General features: G+C 45.6%; 1 protein-coding gene and 1 long non-coding RNA gene across 2 annotated transcripts; one reads left to right on the plus strand and one right to left on the minus strand.

Annotated features, from left to right (window-relative positions):
• Positions 1-4,847: 4,847 nt before the first annotated feature.
• Positions 4,848-9,966, plus strand: LOC308470353. The gene is made up of 4 exons (XR_013982387.1): positions 4,848-4,981; positions 5,673-5,804; positions 7,857-8,174; positions 9,848-9,966. It is a non-coding gene; the product is annotated as an uncharacterized lncRNA (long non-coding RNA).
• Positions 9,967-12,956: 2,990 nt separating this feature from the next.
• Positions 12,957-24,399, minus strand: LOC308470020 (uncharacterized protein). The gene is made up of 6 exons (XM_080993232.1): positions 24,279-24,399; positions 21,534-21,923; positions 18,794-18,883; positions 18,546-18,611; positions 15,991-16,115; positions 12,957-13,565 (listed from the first exon to the last, which is right to left on the minus strand). The coding sequence occupies exons 1-6, from the start codon at positions 24,310-24,312 to the stop codon at positions 13,386-13,388; spliced, it is 885 nt and encodes a 294-aa protein (XP_080849358.1). The 5' UTR covers positions 24,313-24,399; the 3' UTR covers positions 12,957-13,385.
• Positions 24,400-24,896: the final 497 nt, after the last annotated feature.

The following is a 24,896-nucleotide window of genomic DNA, read 5'->3' on the forward strand; positions in this document are numbered from 1 at the left end:
TCTCTCTCTCTCTCTCTCTCTCACTCTCTCACTCTCACACACACACACACACACACACACACACCCCACTCCTCACAAGAAGATCCCAGGATCAGCTTATAGCACAGAAGCACAACACAATTTGAATAATAGACAACAACTTGCCTCTCCCTAACCCCAAAACGATAATTCCATGCTGGAAGGAGGACACTGATATTGTCAAAGAGCGGAGCCAAGTGGTGTGTCGTCAGCAATGAAACAGAAGCTGTGAGCTGTACTTCTCTGGTTGTGCAAAAAAGGGTCCTTGTAATTTCTGCCTGGCTTCTACATTTTTTGTCCTCATTGGTCCATTTGACCTTAACAACCTTCAAAGCAAATGGTCCTGTCTTTCCTCCTTTCTTTCCTTTTTGGCAACTGCCATGGCCAATTTTGGAAAAACCAAAGAAAAACCAAGTGAACTGAACCTTTCCAAAAGGGATATTTTAAAGCCTGTATCTTTGTTAACCCAAAGATTGCACGATCCTTTTGTAAGGAAACCATGCATTTTAATTTTTAAGTCATTTGGAACCTATTTTCTTTGTTTTACTTCCAGCAGATGGAGCCTTGTTTGCTGTAATTTCTGGAGACTCTGAGTAAAATATTAACTTATATGCCAAACTAAGTGTCTGTGATTTATTCTAGCCTAAGTGTTTTGCCAGGAAGTTTTGTTTCATAGCTCCCTGATAAACGTGCATGGGGAAGACATTTTTACTTCAGCAGGCATTCTGATGTAATGATTAATTTTAACAGATGTTATAGCTCATGTATCTTTTTTATATAACCTTATATTACTGCACTGTTAACCCTCAGCTGATTGAAACGTAATGAAGGAGAAGGAATAGCATTGCAGAACCTCAGCTGGCATTAGCTAGTTTCTCTGCAATATGAGTGAGCGAATGATGTCAATTTGGAGAAAAGCCCCAGTGTGCAAATCGCCTCAGTAACAGGCAAGGCTCAAACTGACTTCATATGAATGACTCACCTCTCGTTTGTTAGGCAAGAGCAACAACATTTCTGCACCTCCTGATAATCATGTGACTTGTGGCCTAAAAGTGTCAGGGTGGCAGACTTCTTACATCAGATAGCTTCTTGCATTGTAGATCTTGAGAAATGGAAATGTTATGACGCAGCTCAATAAGAAACCAGGAATAGAAAGTTGTTTTGGATCTTCTCCTTCACAGCGGGCAGACTAGATTCCGTTCATCTGGAATTCTGTGCTAAAATCTAAATTTACAGTAAGGTAAAGGGACCCCTGACCCTCAGGTCCATTCGTGACCGACTCTGGGGTTGCAGCGCTCATCTTGCTTTATTGGCCGAGGGAGCTGGTCATGTGGCCAGCATGACTAAGCCGCTTCTGGCAAACCAGAGCAGCGCACAGAAACGCTGTTTACCTTCCCACCGAAGTGGTACCTATTTATCTACTTGCACTTTGATGTGCTTTCAAACTTGAATTCCCCCCACAAAATACTGAGAGTCACAGCAATTTTTAGCAGCATTTGCATTCTCTTTCTCCTGCTTTCAAGGCAGGAGCTTATAGCTGCCATATAAATCTAATAAATAAAAATACATCTTCAGGGATGCTGTAGTTTCTGATGAGAACCCAGCAGAACCTCAGACCAGCCAGATGCACTTAGCAGGTCTGCAAAATCTATTGCTGGTCCTCCAGTGTCAGGAAGTCAGTCCATGTTTCTTCATTGCCTTGACAACGAAGACAATGAGTAATAATATGACCACACATCTAAATCTCAAGTCAGCTGTAGGTTTCCTTGGGTTTCGCGTTCGTGTCAGCTGTTTTGAAGAATACATTTCTGAGTAAGTACAAATGGGAGTTTTCAGAAATGAAGTTGTGGTTTCTGTCAACCCCAGGCTCCTTGCTCCCCATCTGATGCCCTTTTCTTGTCAGCACAGAATCAAATGTGGAAATGAAGGAGAACTATATGAAAACGATGTACAGGTGGTGTTTGACTTCTAGTAAATTGACTAAGATGTATAAAGCTGAGTCAGATATGTGTTGGAAATGTAAGGAAAAATGGGAGGTACCATTAACATATAGTGGTACCTCAGGTTACAGACGCTTCAGGTTACAGACTCCGCTAACCCAGAAATAGTACCTCAGGTTAAGAATTTTGCTCCAGGATGAGAACAAAAATTGTGCTCTGGTGTCGTGGCAGCAGTGGGAGGCCCCATTAGCTAAAGTGGTACCTCAGGTTCAGAACAGTTTCAGGTTCAGAACGGACCTCCAGAACGAATTAAGTTCTTAACCCGAGGTACCACTGTATGTGGTGGACATGTCAGATAGTGAAAGCTTTTTGGGAGATGATTTATAATAAGCTGGAAATGTTGAAGGTATCGTTTAGAAGAAGACCAGAATCCTTTTTTCTAGGAATAAAGGTAAAAGGTAAAAGAAGGTAAAAGACCGGGGAAGCCGGTGTTTGACCACAGACAGCTTTCTGGGTCATGTGGCCAGCATGACTAAACTGCTTCTGGTGCAACAGAACGCCATGACAGAAGCCAGAGCGCACAGAAATGCCGTTTACCTTCCTGCTGGAGTGGTACCTATTTATCTACTTGCACTGGCGTGCCTTTGAACTGCTAGGTTGGCAGGAGCTGGGACAGAGCAATGGGAGCTCACTCCATTGTGGGGTTTCAAACCACTGATCTTCTGATCAGCACACCCAAGAGGCTCAGTGGTTTAGACCACAGCGCCACTTGTGTCCTTAGGAATAATAGGTCAAGCTGTACCCAAGGATCAGAAAAAACTACCGTATCTATGTATTCAGCAATGGCTGCCAGGATGATTTATGGGCAGAAGAAACAGTTCCAACCAAGAAGGTCAGGCAGATAAAGCTGATGGAGTATGCGGAGATGTCCAAACTTACGGGAAGAATAAGAAACCAGGAAGAGAATTTTTTAAATAAAGACTGGGGAAAATTTATTGGATATATAAAAAGTTATTGTAAACAGCTTAAAACTTTAGCAGAGCTAATGTAAAACGAGCTGTAAAGAATAATTAAATAAATTTTAGAAGAAATATACAAGGAATTTTTGTGGATATGCAGAAGTAGAGAACCACAGATTGCGGGGAGTGGGGAGTCAATTCGATGTTATTTACAGTTTTGTTAATTGGTATGTATTGATGTAAAATGAAAAATGATAAGTAAATAGGAAATAAGTGTAATAAATACTGTAATACCATTTACCATTTCAACAAGTTTGCTTATTTAATAAAGCTGAACATTCGTGACTAATTCAAGTTCATTTAAAAGTATCTGTGTGTTTTTTTTATTACTGATTTGTTTCAGAATAAATAAACATTGCATTTGATTAAAAATGAAAGTAAACACTGTGGTTAGCAAGTGCAAGGTTGCCTCTTGTTTCATCTGTGGAAAGAGGAAGCTAAGAAAGATGAGGCCGTCTCCTTTTCCATGAAATCGGGGGCGCAGAAACTATGAGTAACTGTGGCATTCAGCTGCTGCAAAGGGTGATTTCATGAGGAGGTCCTTCTTTCCACTATTGCAGATGTGGGAATCTCCCTTGGTCTAAGGGCCACATTCCCTTCTTGACAAGCTTTCAGGGGCCACATGTCAATAGTGGGCAACAGATGTGACTCTTACTTTTATACAGTAGGTAGGTAGGTAGGTAGGTAGGTAGGTAGATGATAGATAGATTTTGTTTAGTTGTTTAGTCGTGTCCGACTCTTTGTGACCCCATGGACCAGAGCACGCCAGGCACTCCTGTCTTCCACTGCCTCCCGCAGTTTGGTCAAACTCATGCAGGTAGCTTCCAGAACACTGTCCAACTATCTCGTCCTCTGTCGTCCCCTTCTCCTTGTGCCCTCCATCTTTCCCAACATCAGGGTCTTTTCCAGGGAGTCTTCTCTTCTCATGAGGTGGCCAAAGTACTGGAGCCTTCCCTGTAACCTCACTTCTTGCAGGGAGGGAACCACCAGAAGGCCCTCAAAGCTGGACGATGCGGTTAGAGATGCTCCTTCAGATATATTGGGCCGAGGCCATTTAGGGCTTTAAAGGTCAGCACCAACACTTTGAATTGCGCTCGGAAACGTACTGGGAGCCAATGTAGGTCTTTCAGGACCGGTGTTATATGGTCTCGGTGGCTGTTCCCAGTCACCAGTCTAGCTGCCGCATTCTGGATTATTTGTAGTTTCCAAGTCACCTTCAAAGGTAGCTTATTGATGGTCAGGGCTGGAGGCCATGATGGAGGTCAATGAACATGGCCAAGGCCATGGGCTAGTTTCTACCAACTCTCATTCACCCCTCTTGTGTTCTTCATCCAAGCAAGGAAGGGTTCCAGCCATGCAAATCCACTCTAGGAGTTTGTGAGGGAGCCCTTTGACAAGGCATCTGTAGCCAACCCATTATCATAGACTCATAGACTTGTAGGGATCCCGAGGGTCATCTAGCCCAACCCCTGCAATGCAGGACTCTCAGCTAAAGCATGAATGGCAGGTGGCCATTGATTTCGTCCCATTGGGGAAGAAATGATCAAATTGGAAAATCAAGGTGAGATAGTAATTAATATGCTGGCAGGAAGACATTTCTTCACGTGCTTTAGAAGAATCCTGTAGCAGTGATAGCAAGTGGCCTGGGAGACAGGGTTTTTCAATGATGCTTGCTTTGTTGTGGTGTCTGACTTTTGTGGTTTCCTGTATCTGTGATAGCACAAATTGCTGAAGTGGTGGTTTTCAGTAGCAGGGATGCTGTGTCACGCAAGCCTTGCTGCGCCGTCTTAGAGATTTGCAGGCGACGGCAAGAGATGTTTTCATCTCTTGAGCAATGTAGTTGGTTTTCCTGTGGGCTATTTTTGTGCATGAATAAAACGCAGCGCTGGCCCTCTGAGTCTACAGTTTGAGAGCTGGTTCTTCCCTCGCAGGATCTCAGAGAAGTGGGAAGGTTTTGTCAGAGAGTCTCAGAAGTTTTGTGTGTGCCTATATTTCAGAAGGCAGGTAAGGAGATAACTTGCGGGAGGGAAAGGATTTGTAGATCTTTTGCTTTGCTGATTCAAATTACAATGGGAAATTGAATTATTCAGTAAGCATATGTGACTAAAAATGTCCTAGGCAGAGCTTAGAATCAAGTCATATTCTGCCAAATTTATTGACAAGGTGCGGGGAGCGAAAACGGGTTGATGGTGGTACTTTTATTTTGCTGGGTTTCCAGTTTCCATCTATGTTACTTCTCCATGTGTTGGAGAAGATTTTGAGCATCTTGCTGGATCACCCTATTAGAAACTGAAGCTGCTGTACTTGCTAGGAAAGAAATGAAAGATAACTGGTTCTTAATTCTATTTTGGCAGTAAAAAACAAAACAAAACATTTTCTTTCAATTATTAACAGCTACGCCTTTTTTAAAAAAGCAATTTCCCAGAAAGCGAGTATTATGGGGGTGCTTCTTAAAAGATATCTTTGTAAGACACCAATTTTGCTGGCATTAATACATTCCAAACCACTGGCAATTCTCTGTCATCTATTTAAGTACCACCCAGATCTAGCCAGGATGGAATTATAGAGACGCTCTCTCTCTCTCTCTCTCTCTCTCTCTCTCACACACACACACACACACACACAGACACCACAAGCCGCTTTTGGTTCTCAGTGTGTATTACAATAATCTTATTTATAGTCTGAATTGTTCCAGATATTCTGATGGCTCCTGCACCACTCAAGAGTCATACCATGCTGCTCAGCAGGAGATATTCCTGTGGCTTTTCACTCACCTTGCTTGCTGCCCATTTCCTCTCCTCAAATGCCTGTGGATATGAGCCAATGAGTGAGTATGAATATGAAATTAGAGTTTCAGAAACCAACAAAAGTCCTTTCCTAAAAACACAGGGAGCTGCTTTTTACAAGGTCAGACTAGCGTTTTCTCAGGTTCTCTTGCAATAGAAATCAACCTCAAAGAAGCTGGTTGTTTCACTCTCCCTTTGCATGTGGGTTTTTGCAAACTGCCCTGTGATCCATGGATGAAGGGCGGTATAGAAATTTAAATAATAATAATTGCCTTCGGTCTTGCAACAGAGATGGACAAATCTGTCATTTTTGGTTTCTCGGTTTCTCCTTATTCCAATCTTCAGTTCTCTCGTTCCAGATCAGTGTGCAATTTTGTTAAGTCCTCATGAAAATTCATCAGGTTTTGTGTTTGTATGGAAATATACACATTTCCCCCGATATACAGATTTTTGCAAGACCATTTAGCCAAAGGTAGTGCATTTTTGTACGCTATATTGGGGAAGATGTGCAGCTTTCTTCCAACTATACTCTTTTGTACACACTGCTTGACTAGAGAGCTGCCTTGCAAATTTTAGAGAAGTGAGGTTTTTGAAGGAAGGTTGTTTTCCATTCTCATATTGTTTTAGGAAATGTGAATGAGGTTGATTCGCCTTTCAGTGTCAACTGAGTCAAATTTCTTCCCCATCCCTGTCTAGCAATACTCTGAATTCTAACTGAAAGTAATTCTCCAGGTTGTCAGGTGGCAGTGGAGCAGAGAGTCTCTCCCATCTCTTGCTACCTGTTTCTTTTGAGATCTCAGAGAGGGAACCTGGTTGTCTACTGCATTTAACACAGATGATCTACAACTAAGCTTCTTGAGAATTCTAGAAATAAGCTTGACGACCCTTGGTGCAATCATGTCCCAGGGACATCTAGGCTTTGGAGCACCACGCACACAACAAGGAGATTTATTTGGCTACCCTCTAAGGCTGTGCTGAATTTTTCTCCCATTTTGTGTACACCGGAGTCTTCCTTCGGCGATCATGCTTACAGGAAAGCCCTACTGATGGGCTTGTGTTTTTGAGGAAGTATAGAGCAGAAAGGCCACAAAGAGATGCTTGTACAGCGGAAGGGGACAGCCACGCAAGCATAACCTGCAGCCACCTTGTAAGGAAAGCAGCTCTGCTAAAATGGAAGTATACAGCGGTGCCTCATGTTACATACGCTTCAGGTTACAGACTCCGCTAACCGAGAAATAGTACCTCAGGTTAACAACTTTGCTTCAGGAGGAGAATGGAAATCGTGTGCCGGTGGCGCGGCGGCAGCAGGAGGCCCCATTAGCTAAAGTGGTACCTCAGTTTCAGGTTAAGAACACACCTCCAAAACGAATTAACCCAAGGTACCACTGTAAAGATGGGACGCAGGTGGCGCTGTGGGTTAAACCAGAGCCTAGGACTTGCTGATCAGAAAGTTGGCTGTTCGAATCCCCGTGACGGGGTGAGCTCCCGTTGCTCGGTCCCTGCTCCTGGCAACCTAGCAGTTCGAAAGCACGTCAAAGTGCAAGTAGATAAATAGGTACCTCTCTGGTGGGAAGGTAAATGACATTTCCATGCACTGCTCTGGTTCGCCAGAAGCGGCTTAGTCATGCTGGCCACATGACCCAGAAGCTGTACGCCGGCTCCCTCGGCCAATAAAGCGAGATGAGCGCCAGAACCCCAGAGTCGGTCACAACTAGACCTAATGGTCAGGGGTCCCTTTACCTTTACCACCGTAAAATTATTTTTTGAAATAGGAAGAGCGTTACTAAATCAGGCCCAAGGGCCATCCTGCTCTGTTAGTGGGCAACCAGTTGCCTTGCAGAATGTGAGCGCAACAGCATTCTGCCCACCTGGAGTTAGCCATATCGGAATTGTAATACTGTTCCAAGGATTTGGGGCAGGGCAGGGCTGGGGGGAGGCAGTGCTTGTCAGCCTTCTTTATGGTCCAGATCTCACTTCCATACATAACTACTGGGGAAAATACCTGGGTACACTAGCTCAAACTGGAAGGAATATATGATACTGCTGGAGATGATATTTGAAACTAAACTTCTTTCTGGTTCCATCCCTGACAGGTGGTGAGAATTGCCTTAATCGTACTTCAAAATCTGTGCAAAAAGGGGAGACAATAACAGTGAAATTTGCTAATGATTCAGTTCCTTCAGAACCTTATTTCGACACCTGCATTTGGAACAACACAGATTCCAAATGGAACATTTTGTGCCAGTTTAGTGATGGAGTCTGCAAGCCATACCATAAGGACTTCAAAGAGAATGTTTCCGTGACAGCGGGAACTTTTCATATATACAACGTAAGCAAAGATGCTGGCAGGATCTATAAGCTTCTCACCATTTCTGAAAAATGTGTGGCCTGGATCAATGTCACCGTGTCAGGTAAGTTTTTACGTGCCGCACCTTTGCTATAAGAGGATGTGGAGTCTGTGTAGACTCCGCGGTGCTATAATTGTTAAAAAACAGTTGGAAGTCAAAAGCACTTGCTCATTGTTGTAGATCCACAATCGTTATATGGGGCAGGTGGGGCCGGATTAACCATTAAGCAAAATAAGCAACGCTAAGGGGGGAAAGGGAAGGGGACACCACATAAATTTTCCATTGCCGGATTTACCATGGACCATATGGTACAGCTGAACCAGGTTTGACCAAAAAAAGTCTCCCACAATAAATGAAAAAGGAGACGAAGATGAAGAAAAAGAAGAAGAAAAAGAAGAAATACTAGAGATTAATGTTTTACATTTTTACAGTTTATTGTTATTTATATTTTGAATTAGATATCTACTATAGGGGCACCAAAAACTTTTAAGTACAGTGGTACCTCGGGTTACATATGCTTCAGGTTACAGACGCTTCAGGTTACAGACTCCGCTAACCCAGAAATAGTACCTCGGGTTAAGAACTTTGCACAGAAATCATGCAGCGGCAGCAGGAGGCCCCATTAGCTAAAGTGGTGCTTCAGGTTAAGAACAGTTTCAGGTTAAGAACGGACCTCAGGAACGAATTAAGTTCTTAACCCAAGGTACCACTCACTTTACAGCTGAACCAGGTTTGACCAAAAATAGGCTCCCACAATAAATGAAAAAGAAGACAAGGATGAAGACGAAGAAATAGGGATTAATGTTTAACATTTTTACAATTTATTTTTATTTATATTTTGAATTAGATATCTATAGGGGCACCAAAAACTTTTAATTAGTCTTAATTCGGCCCTTGTCAACCTGGGAAAAGAGCCCATCTAGGAGAAGGAAAGTTCTGATCCTAAACCTCCACTGCCTCGTGGTATATCTTTGTGAGAAGGCAAGGCAAAGGACTAAACCCTACACAAATCCGCAGTGGGGTCCTTAAGATGGCTGGATGGCTCCTTGTACGCTTCCTTCCGGCAACTCCTGCAGCCAAGCAGGTGCCAAACGTATCGCTCTGCTTTCCTTTGGGTCACATCAGGGATGTTGAGAGGGGAGTCTTGTCGTCTGAGCAGTTCAGGACCTCCATACACGCTGCCCAGGCTTGCATCCCTGATGGGGAGGTCACTATGCTGCTACAAATGCAGCCGTTTGACTTCACCCTCAGAGGCGCACTCCATTGTCTCTTGAGTCCGACAGAGGCCAACAATACAAGCACATCTCTAGCCGAAAGAGGGCACTGATCCATGGCCCTTAGCTAGGGCTCTGTGTCTTATGTTCTTCTTATACAGTGGTACCTCGCGTTAAGGACTTAATTCGTTCCGGAATTAACACAATGGAATTTACACAATGGGCCGCACGTGATTGGCTAATTCTGGGGTTCTCCTGTAGGCCAATCAGGTTGTGGATTCACTTCCATCTGGAGCTGGATTGGGTGGCTCCTGCGGACCAATCATACTGCTGCATTGTTCTAGGTCCAATCAGACTGCTGCATTTTGGATCCTATTCAACTCAGTACATAACAGCCATCCTCCTTATGTATGGATGCTGCTTTTGGTTAATACGGATCCACACCCAGATAGTGAGTTCACTATTAATATATGTAGGAGAAGTAACCTACTGAACCCTACTTTTCTTTTTCTTCCCCTGCAGGTGGTGTGTCCTGGACGTACTCCCACATTGTCATTACAGTGCTAGCAATCTTATTATTATTATTATTTTAAATGTTGTTGTTGAATTTTTCTTGTCTTATCTTACTTTTTAATAAAATTTGCAAAATGTTGACACTCTGTTTTCATTGGGGGCTTTTTGTAGATTTATTTTATTTTATTTTATTTTGCAGTGCCAGACATCATCATCATCATCATTTATTATTTCTACCCCACCCATCTGGCTGGGTTTCCCCAGCCACTCTGTGCGGCCCCCAACAGAATATTAAAAACGCGATAAAAAATCAAACATTAAAAACTTCCCTAAACAGGGCTGCCTTCGGATGTCTTCTAAAAGTCAGATAGTTGTTTATTTCCTTGACATCTGATGGGAGGGCGTTCCACAGGGCGGGTGCCACTACCGAGAAGGCCCTCTGCCTGGTTGATTACTCTGTCGATTTAGAGTAGCTTGTGCTAGTGCACATTTGGAAAAATGGTTTTGTGAAAAATAAAAAGCCTTCATGAGGTGCAGAGCTCAAAGCTATGTGAGCATCTTGCTCCATTGCAAGCCACACCGCCACTGGCTGCTCCTGTGTTAGGCATTTTGGATTGCCTATGAATGCATAAGGGGACGCAGGTGGCGCTGTGGGTAAAACCTCAGCGCCTAGGACTTGCCGATCGCATGGTTGGCGGTTCGAATCCCCGCGGCGGGGTGTGCTCCTGTCGTTCGGTCCCAGCGCCTGCCAACCTAGCAGTTCGAAAGGACCCCAGGGTGCAAGTAGATAAATAGGGACCGCTTACCAGCGGGAAGGTAAACGGTGTTCCGTGTGCTGCGCTGGCTCGCCAGATGCAGCTTGTCACGCTGGCCACGTGACCCGGAAGTGTCTGCGGACAGCGCTGGCTCCCAGCCTATAGAGTGAGATGAGCGCACAACCCTAGAGTCTGGCAAGACTGGCCCGTACGGGCAGGGGTACCTTTACCTTTACCTTTATGAATGCATAAGAAGATGGCTCTTTCCTTCAATTGTAGGTTTCCTTAGACATTTTCGATCTAACATATACAGTAACCACAGAAATGCATGCAGTTGAGAAAAGAAGATCTCATGGCCAACAAGGCATTACAACTGGATCTTGGGGTGTATGGATCTTGTTACTTGGATCTTGGGGTGTATGGGGTGTTAGAGGAGGGTTGATACTTCTGGTGAGGGACACCTTGGGCTCCTTCTGAGGTGATTTGTCCACCTTTGATCCCCACCCTGCACCCAGCTCTCTAAAAGAGAGCCGGGTGGCGCTGTAGTCTAAACCACTGAGTCTCTTGGGCTTGCCAATCAGAAGGTCAGTGGTTCGAATCCCCTCGGGAGGGTGAGCTCCTGTTGCTCTGTCCCAGCTCCTGCCAGCCTAGCAGGTTGAAAGCATACCAGCACAAGTAGATAAATAGGTACCGCTGCAGCGGGAAGGTAAACGGCATTTCCATGCGCTCTGGTTTCCGTCAAGGTGTTACGTTGCACCAGAAGCGGTTTAGTCATGCTGGTCACATGACCCGGAAAGCTGTCTGCGGACAAACACCAGCTCCCTTGGCATGATGAGCGCCACAACCCCACAGTCCCCTTTGACTGGACTTTACCGTCCAGGGGTCCTTTTTTGTTTTACTCAGCTCTCTCCTTCCAGCAACTCCTGCAGCCAAGCTGGTGCCAAATGTCTTGCTCTGCTTTCCTTTGGACCACATCAGTGAGGCTAAGAGTGGGGGTCTTGTCATCTAGGCAGCCCAGAACCTCCATACAGACACTGCCCAGGCTTGCACAGCATGGAAGGTTTCTCTGGTGCTGCTCATGCAGCCGTTTGACTTCACCCCTGGAGGCATGCTCCATTGTCTCTCGAGACAGACAGGTGCCAGCAACACGGTTCTCAACAGTGTAGTAAACTGTGGCTGAAAAATCACATTGCTGGTTTATACCCAGCTCAAGCTAGCCGCAGGCCTTGGTACAGAAGTACTGTGTAAGATTCCTGGTTGCAACAATACTGCACAGATCAAACTTTTCCCATCTGGCTGCTAAACAGCAGAGGCAACTGACAATCTAACACAGGGGTCTGCAACCTTTAAGACAAAAAGAGGCACTTGGACCCGTTTTCGAAGGAAAAAAAATCTGGGAGCCGCAAAACCATTGCGACATTTAAAACAAATATATCTCCGGAGCCGCGATCTGACAGCGGGCGGGAAGGTGACGTCGGGAAGGTGCGTGACTAACGCACGCACTGCCCCCATGCGACATCACAGCCAGTACAGCGCCCGCCACAGTGGGGAGTGTCGGGGCGCACAATGCGCCTCCTCCCCTCACTAGTATCCGCCCCGGAGCCGCGGCAAAGGTGTAAAAGAGCCACATGCGGCTCCGGAGCCGCGGGTTGCAGACCCCTGATCTAACATCTTTCTCTCTGCTTGACGGCTTTTCGGAACAGCTGGTGGGTCTGCAGCTCTGTGCATATCAGGGATGATGGGAGTTCCAGTCCAACAACATCTGTGGGGCATCAAGTTGGGGAAGGCTGCTTTAACGTTGCTGGCTGTTGGGCAAACATCTCCTAAGGACATTTCCTGATGACGAGACTGTCGGAACTTGCGTTTGACCGAGCTACTCCTCCGGTCAAGTCCTCCGACGGTGGTTCGTGACCTGAGCCTTTGATGAGGCTCCAGGCACGTCCCCCCATTACGCAGAGTAATAATAATAATAATTTATTATTTATACCCCGCCCATCTGGCTGGGTTTCCCTAGCCACTCTGGGCGGCTTCCAACTGAATATTAAAAACAATACAGCATTAGACATTAAAAACTTCCCTAAAGAGGGCTGCCTTCAGTTGTCTTTTAAAAGTAAAATAGTTGTTTATTGCCTTGACATCTGCTAGGAGGGCGTTCCACAGGGCAGGTGCCACCACCGAGAAGGCCCTCTGCCTGGTTCCCTGTAACCTTACTTCTCGCAATGAGGGAACCGCCAGAAGGCCCTCGGCACTGGATCTCAGTGTCTGGGCTGAACGATGGGGGTGGAGACGCTCCTTCAGGTATACAGGACCAAGGCCATTTAGGGCTTTAGTATCCAAGCAGCAGAAGGACGAGAAATATGAGCTACATTGCTAAGAGTTTTATTTCTAATTACGCAGACAGAAAAGAATATACATCCTCTCTCTGTGAAAGCAGAGAGGCAACTGGTACAAAGAAACAGGGAACCAGTAATATCAACACCCATCTCCCGTGAGACTTCCAACAGTCTGGAATCTCTGGAATGTAAACAGAGTCTTGTGACTCCAAGCACTGCACCAGTGGCACAAACAGAAACCTAACAGAGACACCTGCAGGCTGATTCTATAAATCTTTACCCAGAAATACGACACCCCGTTTTGTATTTGTACTTCTATTATTTCAGTAGCACCTGCTCATCTGGGTATAATATCACAGCCTTAGCCTCTCATATATAAACCCAACTATAATCACATAAGTGCTTCAGTAGATGAAAAGGCAACAGAAATCTCATATTGTAAAGAAGGACTGAAGATGATCAGTGAACAATGGAATAATATGGCTCTCTTAGATTATCTGAACTTGGCATCTGCAGAAGCAGGGAGATGTTGCCTGGCGCAGAAGGAAAGGGGCACTCCATCCTCTCTCGATACAGTTTGGCTCCACTTCCATCCCTGGTTGCTGAGGGTCTCTCGCTGAAGGACGTGAAGGAAACATGCTGTGGAAAGAAAGAGAAGTTTCTGACTTGGCTGGCCACTAGATGGTTTGAAGGCACGCTCTTGGAGCACTGCCTTGTGTTGCGCATGTGTGGTTAGGTAGGCATATACAGTGGTACCTCAGGTTACATACGCTTAAGGTTACAGACTCTGCTAACCCAGAAATAGTGCTTCAGGTTAAGAACTTTGCTTTAGGATGAGAACAGAAATCGTGCTCCGGTGGCGCAGCAGCAGCAGGAGGCCCCATTAGCTAAAGTGGTGCTTCAGGTTAAGAACAGTTTCAGGTTAAGTATGGACCTCCGGAATGAATTAAGTTCTTAACCCGAGGTACCACTGTATTCACATTTATTTAATTCAAAGCTGTAAGTTTGACGGGAGGTTGGCAAGATAGCTCTGAAAGAATCTATTTGGAATTAGCAGTGCTCATAACCAGTTGCCTGTGTGGATCTGCTGCGTAGCTAATTAAGCACGGCCTGGAAGCCTAATAACACCTGCTCATTGTACATTTTCATATACAGTGGTACCTCGGGTTACAGGCACTTCAGGTTACAGATGCTTGAGGTTATAGACTCTGCTAACCCAGAAATAATACCTCAGGTTAAGAACTTTACCTCAGGATGAGAACGGAAATTGCGCGGCAGCAGCGGGAGGCCCCATTAGCTAAAGTGGTACCTCAGGTTAAGAACAGTTTCAGGTTAAGAACGGACCTCCAGAATGAATTAAGTTCTTAACCTGAGGTACCACTGTACATCTTTTTAACACTACAGCCCATGGATGCTTCCAGAATTTTCTGTCCCCTCAGAAACAGTTTCCAAAGATTGCCTTAAACTTCCCACTGCAAGTGGGGGATATCGTATTTTTCTCTCTATGAGACGCACCAGACCACAAGATGCACCTAGTTTTTGGAGGAGGAAAACAGGGAAAAAAATATTCTGAATCTCAGAAGCCAGAACAGCAAGTGGGATCACTGCGCAGTGAAAGCAGCAATCCCTCTTGCTGTTCTGGCTTCTGGGATAGCTGCACAGCCTGCATTCGCTCCATAAGACGCACACACATTTCCTCTTACTTTTTAGGAGGGAAAAAGTGAGTCTTATAGAGCAAAAAATACTGTAGTTCAGTCGGTAGAGCATGAGATTCTTAATCTTAAGGCTGTGGGTTTGAGCCCCACGTTGGGCAAAAGATGCCTGCATTGCAGTGGAACGCAGGTGGCACTGTGGTCTAAACCACTGAGCCTCTTGGGCTTGCCGATCAGAAGGTCGGCAGTTCGAATCCCTAGTGACGGGGTAAGCTTCCATCCCTCTGTCCCAGCTTCTGCCAGCCTAGTGGTTCGAAAGCATACCAGCGCAAGTAGATAAATAGGTACCGCTGCAGTGGGAAGGTAAATGGCATTTCCATGCGGTCCGGTTTCCATCACGGTGTCCCATCACGCCAGGTTTAGTCTAAGGTTACCAGATTTTTTTCCAAAGAATCTGGGGACACTTTTATATATATATAAGAGATAAATTGTTTGTTTGTTTTTAAGGTGTTTTTTTTTAATTTGAGAAGTAATATCCTCTCGTTTGTGGTCTCCTCAGTCACGTGGCCTTCCTCTGGGCCCCAACCTACTCTCCTGGGCTCGGCCACATGTCCTTGCCCTCCCGGTACTCTCCTATCTCTCATCCTCAGTGACGCAGCAAGGTTGGGGCTCCCCTCTTTTTTCTCCTTCCTCTTTCTCTCTCTTCCTTCTCCTTCTCCTCTCCTTCTTCTCCCTGCGTCGGCTCCAGGGGTTTTACTGGCCCTGGAGTGCCACTGAGCAGTCGGCCGGTGACCAGGTGCTCTCGCTCCTGGCTCGATTTGGGTTGTGAGGGCGGTCAGCAGTTCCCCCAGTTGACGTGCTGGGCATCCCTGGTTCCCCTTCTGCAATGGTGGCAGCAGTGGCAGTCTCAGCAGCCCGGAGCCAGCCTGGTAGCACAGTTGGCTTTGGCTGGCTTCAGGAACTGCTCGCTGCCATAGCATCCACCATTTTGCCTAGCCAGAAGTCCCCATATGATGTGCCTTGTGCCGTTGAACCAATCACACATTATTCATTCCCTACTAATAAATCTACAACACATAAAATATAAATCCGGGGACATTAAGTGAAGTCTGGGGACAGATTTTGTCCGGGGACAGATTTGTATATCCGGGGACTGTCCCCGGAAACGGGGACGTCTGGTAACCATAGCTTAGTTTTGCTGGCCACATGACCCAGAAAGCTGTCTATGGACAAACGCCAGCTCCCTCGGCCTGAAAGCGAGATGAGCGCCACAACGCCATAGTCGCCCTTGACTGGATTTAACCATCCAGTGGTCCCTTACCTTTTTGTTGCCTGTGGTCCCTTCCAAATCTATGATTCTGTGAAACAGTATATGAATGCCTAGGGTATAAACGCAGGGGAAAGACACTTACCTCTGCTATGATCAGGCCAAGGAGACAGACAATCAAGGCCGCTAAGCTCAAATGAATGATGTTGGAGACCGTAGAGTCACTGTCACTTGCTGCCTTTGTGAAAGAGACAGAAGCGCCCACGTTCACTGCAGGAGAGAGACAGACATCGTTCTTCTCTAATGTTTTGCTTAGAGCTCAGTGTGGGATGTGAAACACAAGAGCAGTCAAGTACAACATTCCTAGAGTGAACATGTTTACATACAGAGATGACTGTTTGTCCAGCCACCAGGTAAACTTCCTGTTTCATTCTGGGCTGGGACAGACTTCCTCTGCATGTGACTAGAGGTGGGCGTGGCCTCACCTGTGCAGGTAACGACAAAAGCACAAGGCAGGGCAGCCATCTCCCTCTCTTTGACTACATGCATCGAAGAAGCAACATCTGTTTAGCCAAAGATGCTCTCTTGGCCTCCAGCCAAGAGAGGACAAAGGAACTGTCTCCTTATGAAATAGTTTCCAGGTGTATGTTACTTTTCTAAGCTAAGTCTGCCTTCTGGGATCTGATTGTGAACAGAGAGTGAGTAAACTCTTTTTTATACTTTTATAGAAGACTGTGTCGTGTCTTATCTTTTATGAGGGAATAAGGGGAAAATACCAGAACAGTTATTATGGAGGCTTTAGTGAGCCTGAGCTAACGCATCTGCTGCAAGTTTAAAAAGGGGAATGTTACTCTGCTAAATTATGAACTTGTTTACACAAGTTGGAAAGGCTATAATCAAACAATATATCCTCTCCTGCAGCCCTGAACATTCCCTTACTCAGATGCATGGGAATAGTAATCAAAGGAAGTGTGGGACCATTTTGAGATGCAAGTTCTCAAAACGTGGGGTGGAAACAAAGATACCTGCCCAACAGTGCTTGGATGAAGATCCTGGGAACCTTGGAATGATCCCTCCCAGAAGTGCTCTCTCCAAGAATCTGAGTGGAAACCCCTCACATTGCAGCTAGATGGCAGTTGCTTGGTCCTGGTCTCCCTGCCACTGCTTAGAAGAGCAAGCAAGCGAGTTCTTATTTCGCCAAGCATGCCAGTGGGAACAACAAGAGGAAAAGGAAGCAATCCTGAGTTGCTTCCACACACTACTCTCTCTGGAACAAGCAGCAGTCATTTCCTCAGCTACGGCAGAGAGTCCAAGCGGCAGTGCTTGTTAGGATATTTCCGTTCCACCTTAAAAGGGAGCAGGATGTTTGTGTCACAGCCTGTGTATTTCCTGTTCACAGGATGTTTCTGTTGTGTCTTTGCTTTCGTTTCTCTCTCTGTGCCTGAGACACCGAAGCAGGCAGTCATGTTTTCTTTGTTCTGACCAACACTGAATAAACTTGTAAATAATGCTCTCCTGCGTGCATCTTTCGTTGTGCATTATCTGCTGATAGAGCGTGCACCAGCTCTGGAATGTGGCAAGCTATTTCTCGAGCTCGTGTCACTAATTGAATGATACTGCGTGTCTACGGGAGGTCGATGGGTCGCAACGGAGACGACGTGGGGTCATGATGGACTCTTGTCTCCCTGGCAGTATCCCAACAGTGCTATCGCTGAGTTTTCTGCACTGCGCTCCCATCTTTTTAAAGACCTGCACTTTCAGGGTTTTAAATTGTGTGGGGAGACTCCGTGGGTACAAAGGAGGGTCTCCACTGTGGACTTTTGCCCTCCAAAAACCAAATAGAGCTGTAACAGTCAGCCAGTCGCTGTTGTGCTTTGAGAAGAGCAGTAGTAGCTTGCTGGCGGACACAAGAGCTAAACCAATTTGCACTGTGCAAAAGCAACTGCTTCTCAAACCAAGATGCACCATTAGCCATCTGTAGTCCTTACTCAGAGTAGACCCATTCAAACTAATGGACTGAAGTAAGTTAGTTATGTTCATTCATTCCAATGAGACCACCCCGAGTAGGATATGATGCACAGAGGATGTTTCCAGATGATCTGTTTATTGAGCCTTCATTCTGATTTGTTTGTGGAGACGGAAGGTAGGAAACATCACATTAAGCAAGTACTATGTGTGATGTATGGAAGTGAGAGCTGGACCATAAAGAAGGCTAATCGCCGAAGAATTGATGCTTTTGAATTATGGTGCTGGAGAAGACTCTTGAGAGTCCCATGGACTGCAAGAAGATCAAACCTCTCCATTCTTAAGGAAATCAGCCCTGAGTGCTCACTGGAAGGACAGATCGTGAAGCTGAGGCTCCAATACTTTGGCCACCTCATGAGAAGAGAAGACTCCCTGGAAAAGACCCTGATGTTGGGAAAGATGGGGGGCACAAGGAGAAGTGGACAACAGAGGACGAGATGGTTGGACAGTGTTCTCGAAGCTCCCAGCATGAGTTTGACCAAACTGCGGGAGGCAGTGGAAGACAGGAGTGCCTGGCGTGCTCTGGTCCATGGGGTCACGAAGAGTCGGACACGACTAAACGACTAAACAACAACAAATGCACAGCACACTTTCCAGGGCGTTTCTCTCTTACTTATTACAAAATGTCTGGTTTTGGGGTGGAGGAGGACCAGCCCCCAGCTAAAGGGAACTTACTTGGGGGAGATGCCAGAACTGGCCTGTTAGACGAACTCTCAGCCTGATCGGTTGAAGCGTTCATCCCTGGGTGAGCAGAAAAGAAAGAAGGAAAAGTTGAAGAGAGCCTAAGTCTAGCATGCATCATGGACACGCAAGCTTTCTCTTAGGGAGGAAAATCAATGCCTGCACACTCCCTCTGCCAGCATCGCCTTTGTTTCCTTCCTGATTTCCCTTTCCCCATCCATTCTCCATCCCCTAGAACTTACCTGTCGCTCCTGTACTTTTGCTGATATGCATTCCACTTCTCTCCTCTTCTAGAAATCGTACGCCCTTGTATTTGGTATTGTTTGTTTCTGCTAAAATGACAAGAAAGGGGCTTTACATTTTCTTTTTATGCCCAAAGGCTTTTGCTTTCTCCGGAAAGGAGAGAAGCAGGCTTTGACTCAACTGTCTGCTATATAAACTCTTTTATCAGGGATGGGGAGCCTATGGGAGTCATTTTGGACTCACAGCTGTCCATGGAGGCGCAGGTTAATTCTGTGTCCAGGGCAGCTGTTTACCAGCTCCATGTGGTACGCAGGCTGAGACCCTATCTGCCCGCCGACTGTCTCGCCAGTGGTGCATGCTCTGGTTATCTCCCGCTTGGACTACTGCAATGCGCTCTATGTGGGGCTACCTTTGAATGTGACTCGGAAACTGCAATTAATCCAGAAAGTGGCAGCTAGACTGGTGACATGAAGTGGCTGCCGCAACCACACAACACCGGTCCTGAAAGATCTTCATTGCCTCCCAGTATGTTTCCGAGCACAATTCAAAGTGTTGGTGCTGACCTTTAAAGCCCTAAATGGCCTTGGTCCTGCATACCTGAAGGAGCGTCTCCACCCCCATCGTTCTACCCGGACACTGAGGTCCAGCACCAAGGGCCTTCTGGCGGTTCCCTCTCTGCGAGAAGTGAGGTTACATGGAACCAGGCAGAGGGCCTTCTCGGTAGTGGCGCCTGCCCTGTGGAACGCCCTCTCAACAGATGTCAAGACAATAAACAACTATTTTACTTTTAGAAGACATCTGTTTAGGGAAGTTTTTAATTTCTGATGCTGTATTGTTTTTAATATTCGGTTGGAAGCCGCCCAGAGTGGCTGGGGAAACCCACCCAGATGGGCAGGGTATAAATTATTATTATTATTATTATTATTATTATTATTATTATTATTAGGACCTCCAAAGGTTGAGTTGCTGAGCTGCAACTCCCATCATCCCAGACGACTGGCCATGCTGGCTGAGGCTGATGGGAGTTGGAGTCCAGCAATCTCTGGAGGGCCAAAAGTTCCCCATCGCTCTCTTGTGTGGGGCTGAGGGTGGTTGATGGCAATGAAAAAAGGTGTGGGCAGAATTAGGCCTTGCTGGTCAGTGGAGACAGACAGGCACGTTGTGTATCCATAGCAATGACCAGAGGAGGAATGACTGCTGGGAGGAGCACAGAGAGAAGAAACGCAATGGTGCATCTGCCAGCAGCACAGCCAGACGCTTTCATCTAACCCAGCTGCAATAAAACATGTCTCTCCCGCATTGGTCTCTTAGACACAGGAGGAACTGCAACCTTCCAACAGTTTGACTTCACTCCTAAAGGTGCACTCCTTTGTTATCTACTGAGGTGGACGGATGCCAGCAACAAACAGCAGCAAGACCCTTAATTTGCATGCCTTCTTTCCTCCTATCACAAATAGCTGGCATGGGGTTGGGGGGGGGGGTTCCAGTCAGATTACAGCAGAAGCAGAAAATTTAAAAAAACACCCTCCTCCTTTCATTCTAGGGACGCAGGTGGCGCTGTGGGTTAAACCACAGAGCCTAGGACTTTGCCGATCAGAAGGTCAGCGGTTCGAATCCCTGCGATGGGGTGAGCTCCCGTTGCTCCTGCCAACCTAGCAGTTCGAAAGCACGTCAAGGTGCAAGTAGATAAATAGGTACTGCTCCGGCGGGAAGGTAAACGGCATTTCCATTTGCTGCTCTGGTTTGCCAGAAGTGGCTTAGTCATGCTGGCCACATGACCCGGAAGGTGTACGCCGGCTCCCTCAGCCAATAAAGCGAGATGAGCGCCGCAACCCCAGAGTCGTCCGCGACTGGAGCTAACTGTCAGGGGTCCCTTTACCTTTACCTTTCATTCTGCTCAGCTCTGCCCCACCCCTGCCTGTTATTTGTTTTGCAAAATTCACCCCAAATCCCCAAATCCCAAAGTGCAGGATGAGTGTCACATCTACTTGGGTCTCAAAAGGATCTATACGGTACCTGTACGTTTTCCTCCGTAGGAAAAACAGCAGCCCTAGGGAGGGGTTGATTTTAATCAGGAAAGTATTGTATTGTGGGGTGTGGGGAAGAGTTAGAGTTAAGGTTAGACCACATAGTTTTGTGGTTCCAATTTGACACTGGAGGCCTCCCGGCTGCTTTTAACTTATTAAAAACCACAGATCTTAATCAAGTTATCTCCAGCATTACATCTATAATGGCTGTTATTTTAATAACAAGAAATGACAAGACAACCAAACCACAATGTGAGAAGGTTGGGTGAAGCATCGTCCCTCGGTCTGCTCCAGGCATATTATAAAGATGTATCATTTTGCCCAGGATTTCCCTGGGCCTAGCTATTAATAAAAACATAATCATTAAATAATATCTTATAAACGGAATAATAATATTATACAGTGGTACCTTGGGTTACATAGACTTTAGGTAGGTTACATATGCTTCAGGTTACAGACTCCGCTAACCCAGAAATAGTATCTCGGATTAAGAACTTTGCTTCAGGATAAGAACAGAAATTGGGCTCTGGCGGCGCGGCGGCGGCAGAAGGCCCCATTAGCTAAAGTGGTGCTTCAGGTTAAGAACAGTTTCAGGTTAAGAACGGACCTCTGGAACTAATTAAATACTTAACCCGAGGTACCACTGTAATTAAATCGTTTATTAAAAACAATAGGGTCACACTAGGGTGCAGACCGAACCTAACCCTCTTACCCTTGGTCACTGTTAGGCTGATGTTAGCCGACAGCATCACGTCCAATGCCAGCAAGGTGATGCAGTAAATCCCAGAATCCTCAGCTCTCACATCCTTGAGTAACAGAGAAGCATCCTCAGAGGAGAATTCTGCACGATGTTTGTATTTGTCTGCTTTCCTAACGCTGATTTTGCAAAATTCCCACCAGGGCCGGGTACCATTCCCTGCCAAGCAGTTATCCGCCATGAGAATCAGCACCACCTGACGGCCCGTGACAAAACGCCATCGCACCTGGAAGTAGCCCGGCACCGAAGTCAGAAAAGTCAACGAGGCAGAGAGCAAGGCTGTATTACCTTCCGAGATGGAAATCAGAGGTTCGGGCACCGTCAACAAAAGGGCTGCAGCAGGGCCTGGGCAGAAGGGAGAACAGGGAAGGGGGTTTAAGCGGGCAGAAGTGGGCACTGAATTCTTGGGCTAGGACAAGGCAAGGTGCTTTCCCCCAAGCTCTTGGGAAATATACTGTCAACCAATGAGATTTCTCTAGCGGGAGGAAGAGCAACACTGGTGTAGTGAAAGTGATATAGGTTTTTGTGTTTGTGGATTTAGAGAAGTTGAACGTCAAGGCCAGTATACAACGTTTAGCAGTGTCAATGGAATATATATGTGTTGATGATAGATAGATAGATAGATAGATAGATAGATAGATAGATGATAGATGGTAGGTAGGTTGGTAGGTAGGTAGATGATAGGTAGGTAGGTAGGTAGGTAGGTAGGTAGGTAAATAGATAGGTAGGTAAATATAGATAGATGGTAGGTAGGTAGGTAGGTAGGTAGGTAGGTAGGTAGGTAAATGATAGGTAGATGATAGATAGATAGATGATAGATAGATGATAGATGATAGATAGATAGATAGATAGATAGATAGATAGATAGATAGACAGATAGATTATAGACAGATAGATGATAGATAGATAGATAGATAGATAGATAGATAGATAGATAGATAATAGATGATAGATAGAGATAGATAATAGATGATAGATAGCTATAGATAGATAGAGAGAGAGAGAGAGAGAGAGAGAGAATATTGACTGTAAGAGGAAGGGAGAGAGGTGAATGGCAAGGATTATAAGTTACATTTCTATGTAGAAAAGAAAATATGAATAAATAAACTCAGTGTTTCAGGTGAGTTAGGAAAAGGAACCCTCTCCCTTCAATTTTTTAGGACAGCTTTTAGAAATTCTGTATGTGATGCAGTTCCTGAGAGCTCAGACATGCTGAGGTCTACAAGCCAAAGGCATCGTAACTTGTGCATTTATACCACCCACTTCCACCCACCCAAAGCAGGTTGCCTGTGAGAGTTGGCGGACTAGTTTGAAAAGGAATGAAGCTGCACGCTATTGCATATTTCAAAAAGCACTGAGGTTTTTGTTTTGCTAGGGTACTTTGCAAAATAAACATTGGTACATGAAGCTGCATAAACACACACACAAACAAACACAGAAAATCCCCTCTATGGATTATCTCCATGCAAGCAAAATTTCCTGCACAAAGTAACTGAGCTGCATGTTCTTTGGTGGTAGACTGTCTATTGTGAGTGAAATACACTGGGCTTGTGCTGCAATACCAATTGCAGAGCTGGAATAACAAAGAACCGAAAACAACACAACATCTGTGTGGCCCTTCTTTCTGTCAAGTTTTTCAAGGGCACCTGCATGTTGTATTTACAGGAGAAATTCAAGCGCAAACCAGATTTTAGGCTAGCGCAATCAAGGTGGGTTAAAGGGCTCTGTCTCACCCTTGTGCAGCAAATGATTTTTTTTTTCATTTATTTTAAAAAATAAATAAATACCAGACTTTCTGCAGTTTGGAAAGTGAACCTGGAAATGCATGGGAAAGTGAGGGGTGAACAAACGGACGAAATAGGTGTAAACACCCAGCGATCAAACCAGAACAAATGCTCAATAAAGACCAGGCATAATTTAACCTCCGTGCAATTTTAATTCTGCAATTTAACCTTTGTGCAAGCAAATCAGGATGGATGCTGAATAAGCAGATTGTCTGGAAGAGCTGTGAGTGGGGATTGCGTATTGAAAAGCAATCCCTGCAAACTCCCTTATCAGGATTCCCATCGGACAACCAAGCTGAGATGTGCCTGTCCAGCACATCTCAAGTGCATAGCTGTCAACTTTTCCCCCTTTTAAAGGGAAATTCCCTTATTCCAAATAGGATTCCTCGCAAGAAAAGGGAAAAGCTATGCTCGTGTAATCCACCACCTGAAGTAATCTGCATCCTGAGAAAGCTTTGCAATTTGAGTTTTGTTGAATTCACAACCTCCCCCTCCCCCACACCATTTGCCTAGGGTAGTAAAGGTAAAGGGACCCCTGACCGTTAGGTCCAGTCATGGCCGACTCTGGGGTTGCGGCACTCATCTCGCTTTACTGGCTGAGGGAGCCGGCGTACAGCTACCAGGTCATGTGGCCAGCATGACTAAGCCGCTTCTGGCAAACCAGAGCAGCGCACAGAAACGCCGTTTACCTTCCCACCGGAGTGGTATCTATTTATCTACTTGCACTTTGACGTGCTTTCGAACTGCTAGGTTGGCAGGAGCAGGGACTGAACAACGGGAGCTCACCCCGTTGCGGGGATTCAAACCGCTGACCTTCTGATTGGCAAGTCCTAGGCTCTGTGATTTAACCCACAGCACCACCCGCATCCCCTAGCCTAGGGTAGTAGCATCTCCTAAAATAGACCCTTTTACTCACCTATCAGCATCCCAAACAGCCACAGCTTTGCCATTGCAACCAGGATTCCTGCATTTACAGCCCCACAGTCTTTTGCTAAGTCAACGTCAGTGACCCTCTCTTCCCCCTATGTAGTCTGCTCAGGGCAAGACTGATGGGAGCCAGGAACTTCCTGCTAGTTCGCTGGTGAACCCAGTCATGCTCTGCAGTTTCTGCTTAAAAGTGAAATTTAAGGTTAAACTGCCATGAATGAACAAGTATGTAGCTTGTTATGTAAACAGAAACCACAGAGACAGAAGTGAAGCTGCTGAAGAAAGCATATAGTATTCTGCTAGAATGGGAAACAAAAGATGAAGAGGTCAAATCAGTTATGATTAAATGGGCACAAGATATAGGACACAATATACGGTTTGAGGACTGGGAAAAACTGTGGAAGGTAGATCTGGAATTTACTGACTGTTCTCTGCTGAAAGAAAACTATAGGAAAATGATGTTTAGATGGTATATCACACCAGTACAAATAGAAAAAATGTATGAAACCGGGTCAAACATATGTTGGAAATGTAAATAAAAAGAAGGTACTTTCTATCATGTGGTGGAAATGTAGAGAAGTTAAATTTTTTTGGGAAATGATATATA

The sequence above is a fragment of the Podarcis pityusensis genome (assembly GCF_964106645.2).
Source record: "Podarcis pityusensis genome assembly, chromosome: 2".
Lineage (NCBI taxonomy): Eukaryota > Metazoa > Chordata > Lepidosauria > Squamata > Lacertidae > Podarcis > Podarcis pityusensis.

What these genes read in the sequence shown, in the direction of transcription:
- LOC308470020 (XM_080993232.1), bottom strand. Translation starts at nt 24,312, where the DNA reads ATGGCAAAGCTGTGGCTGTTTGGGATGCTGATAG. An exon ending in CAAAAGTACAGGAGCGACAG is followed by an intron (nt 18,612 to 18,793) that starts GTAAGTTCTAGG and finishes CTGCTCACCCAG; the next exon opens with GGATGAACGCTTCAACCGAT. An exon ending in AGTTCTGGCATCTCCCCCAA is followed by an intron (nt 16,116 to 18,545) that starts GTAAGTTCCCTT and finishes TCTCTCCTGCAG; the next exon opens with TGAACGTGGGCGCTTCTGTC.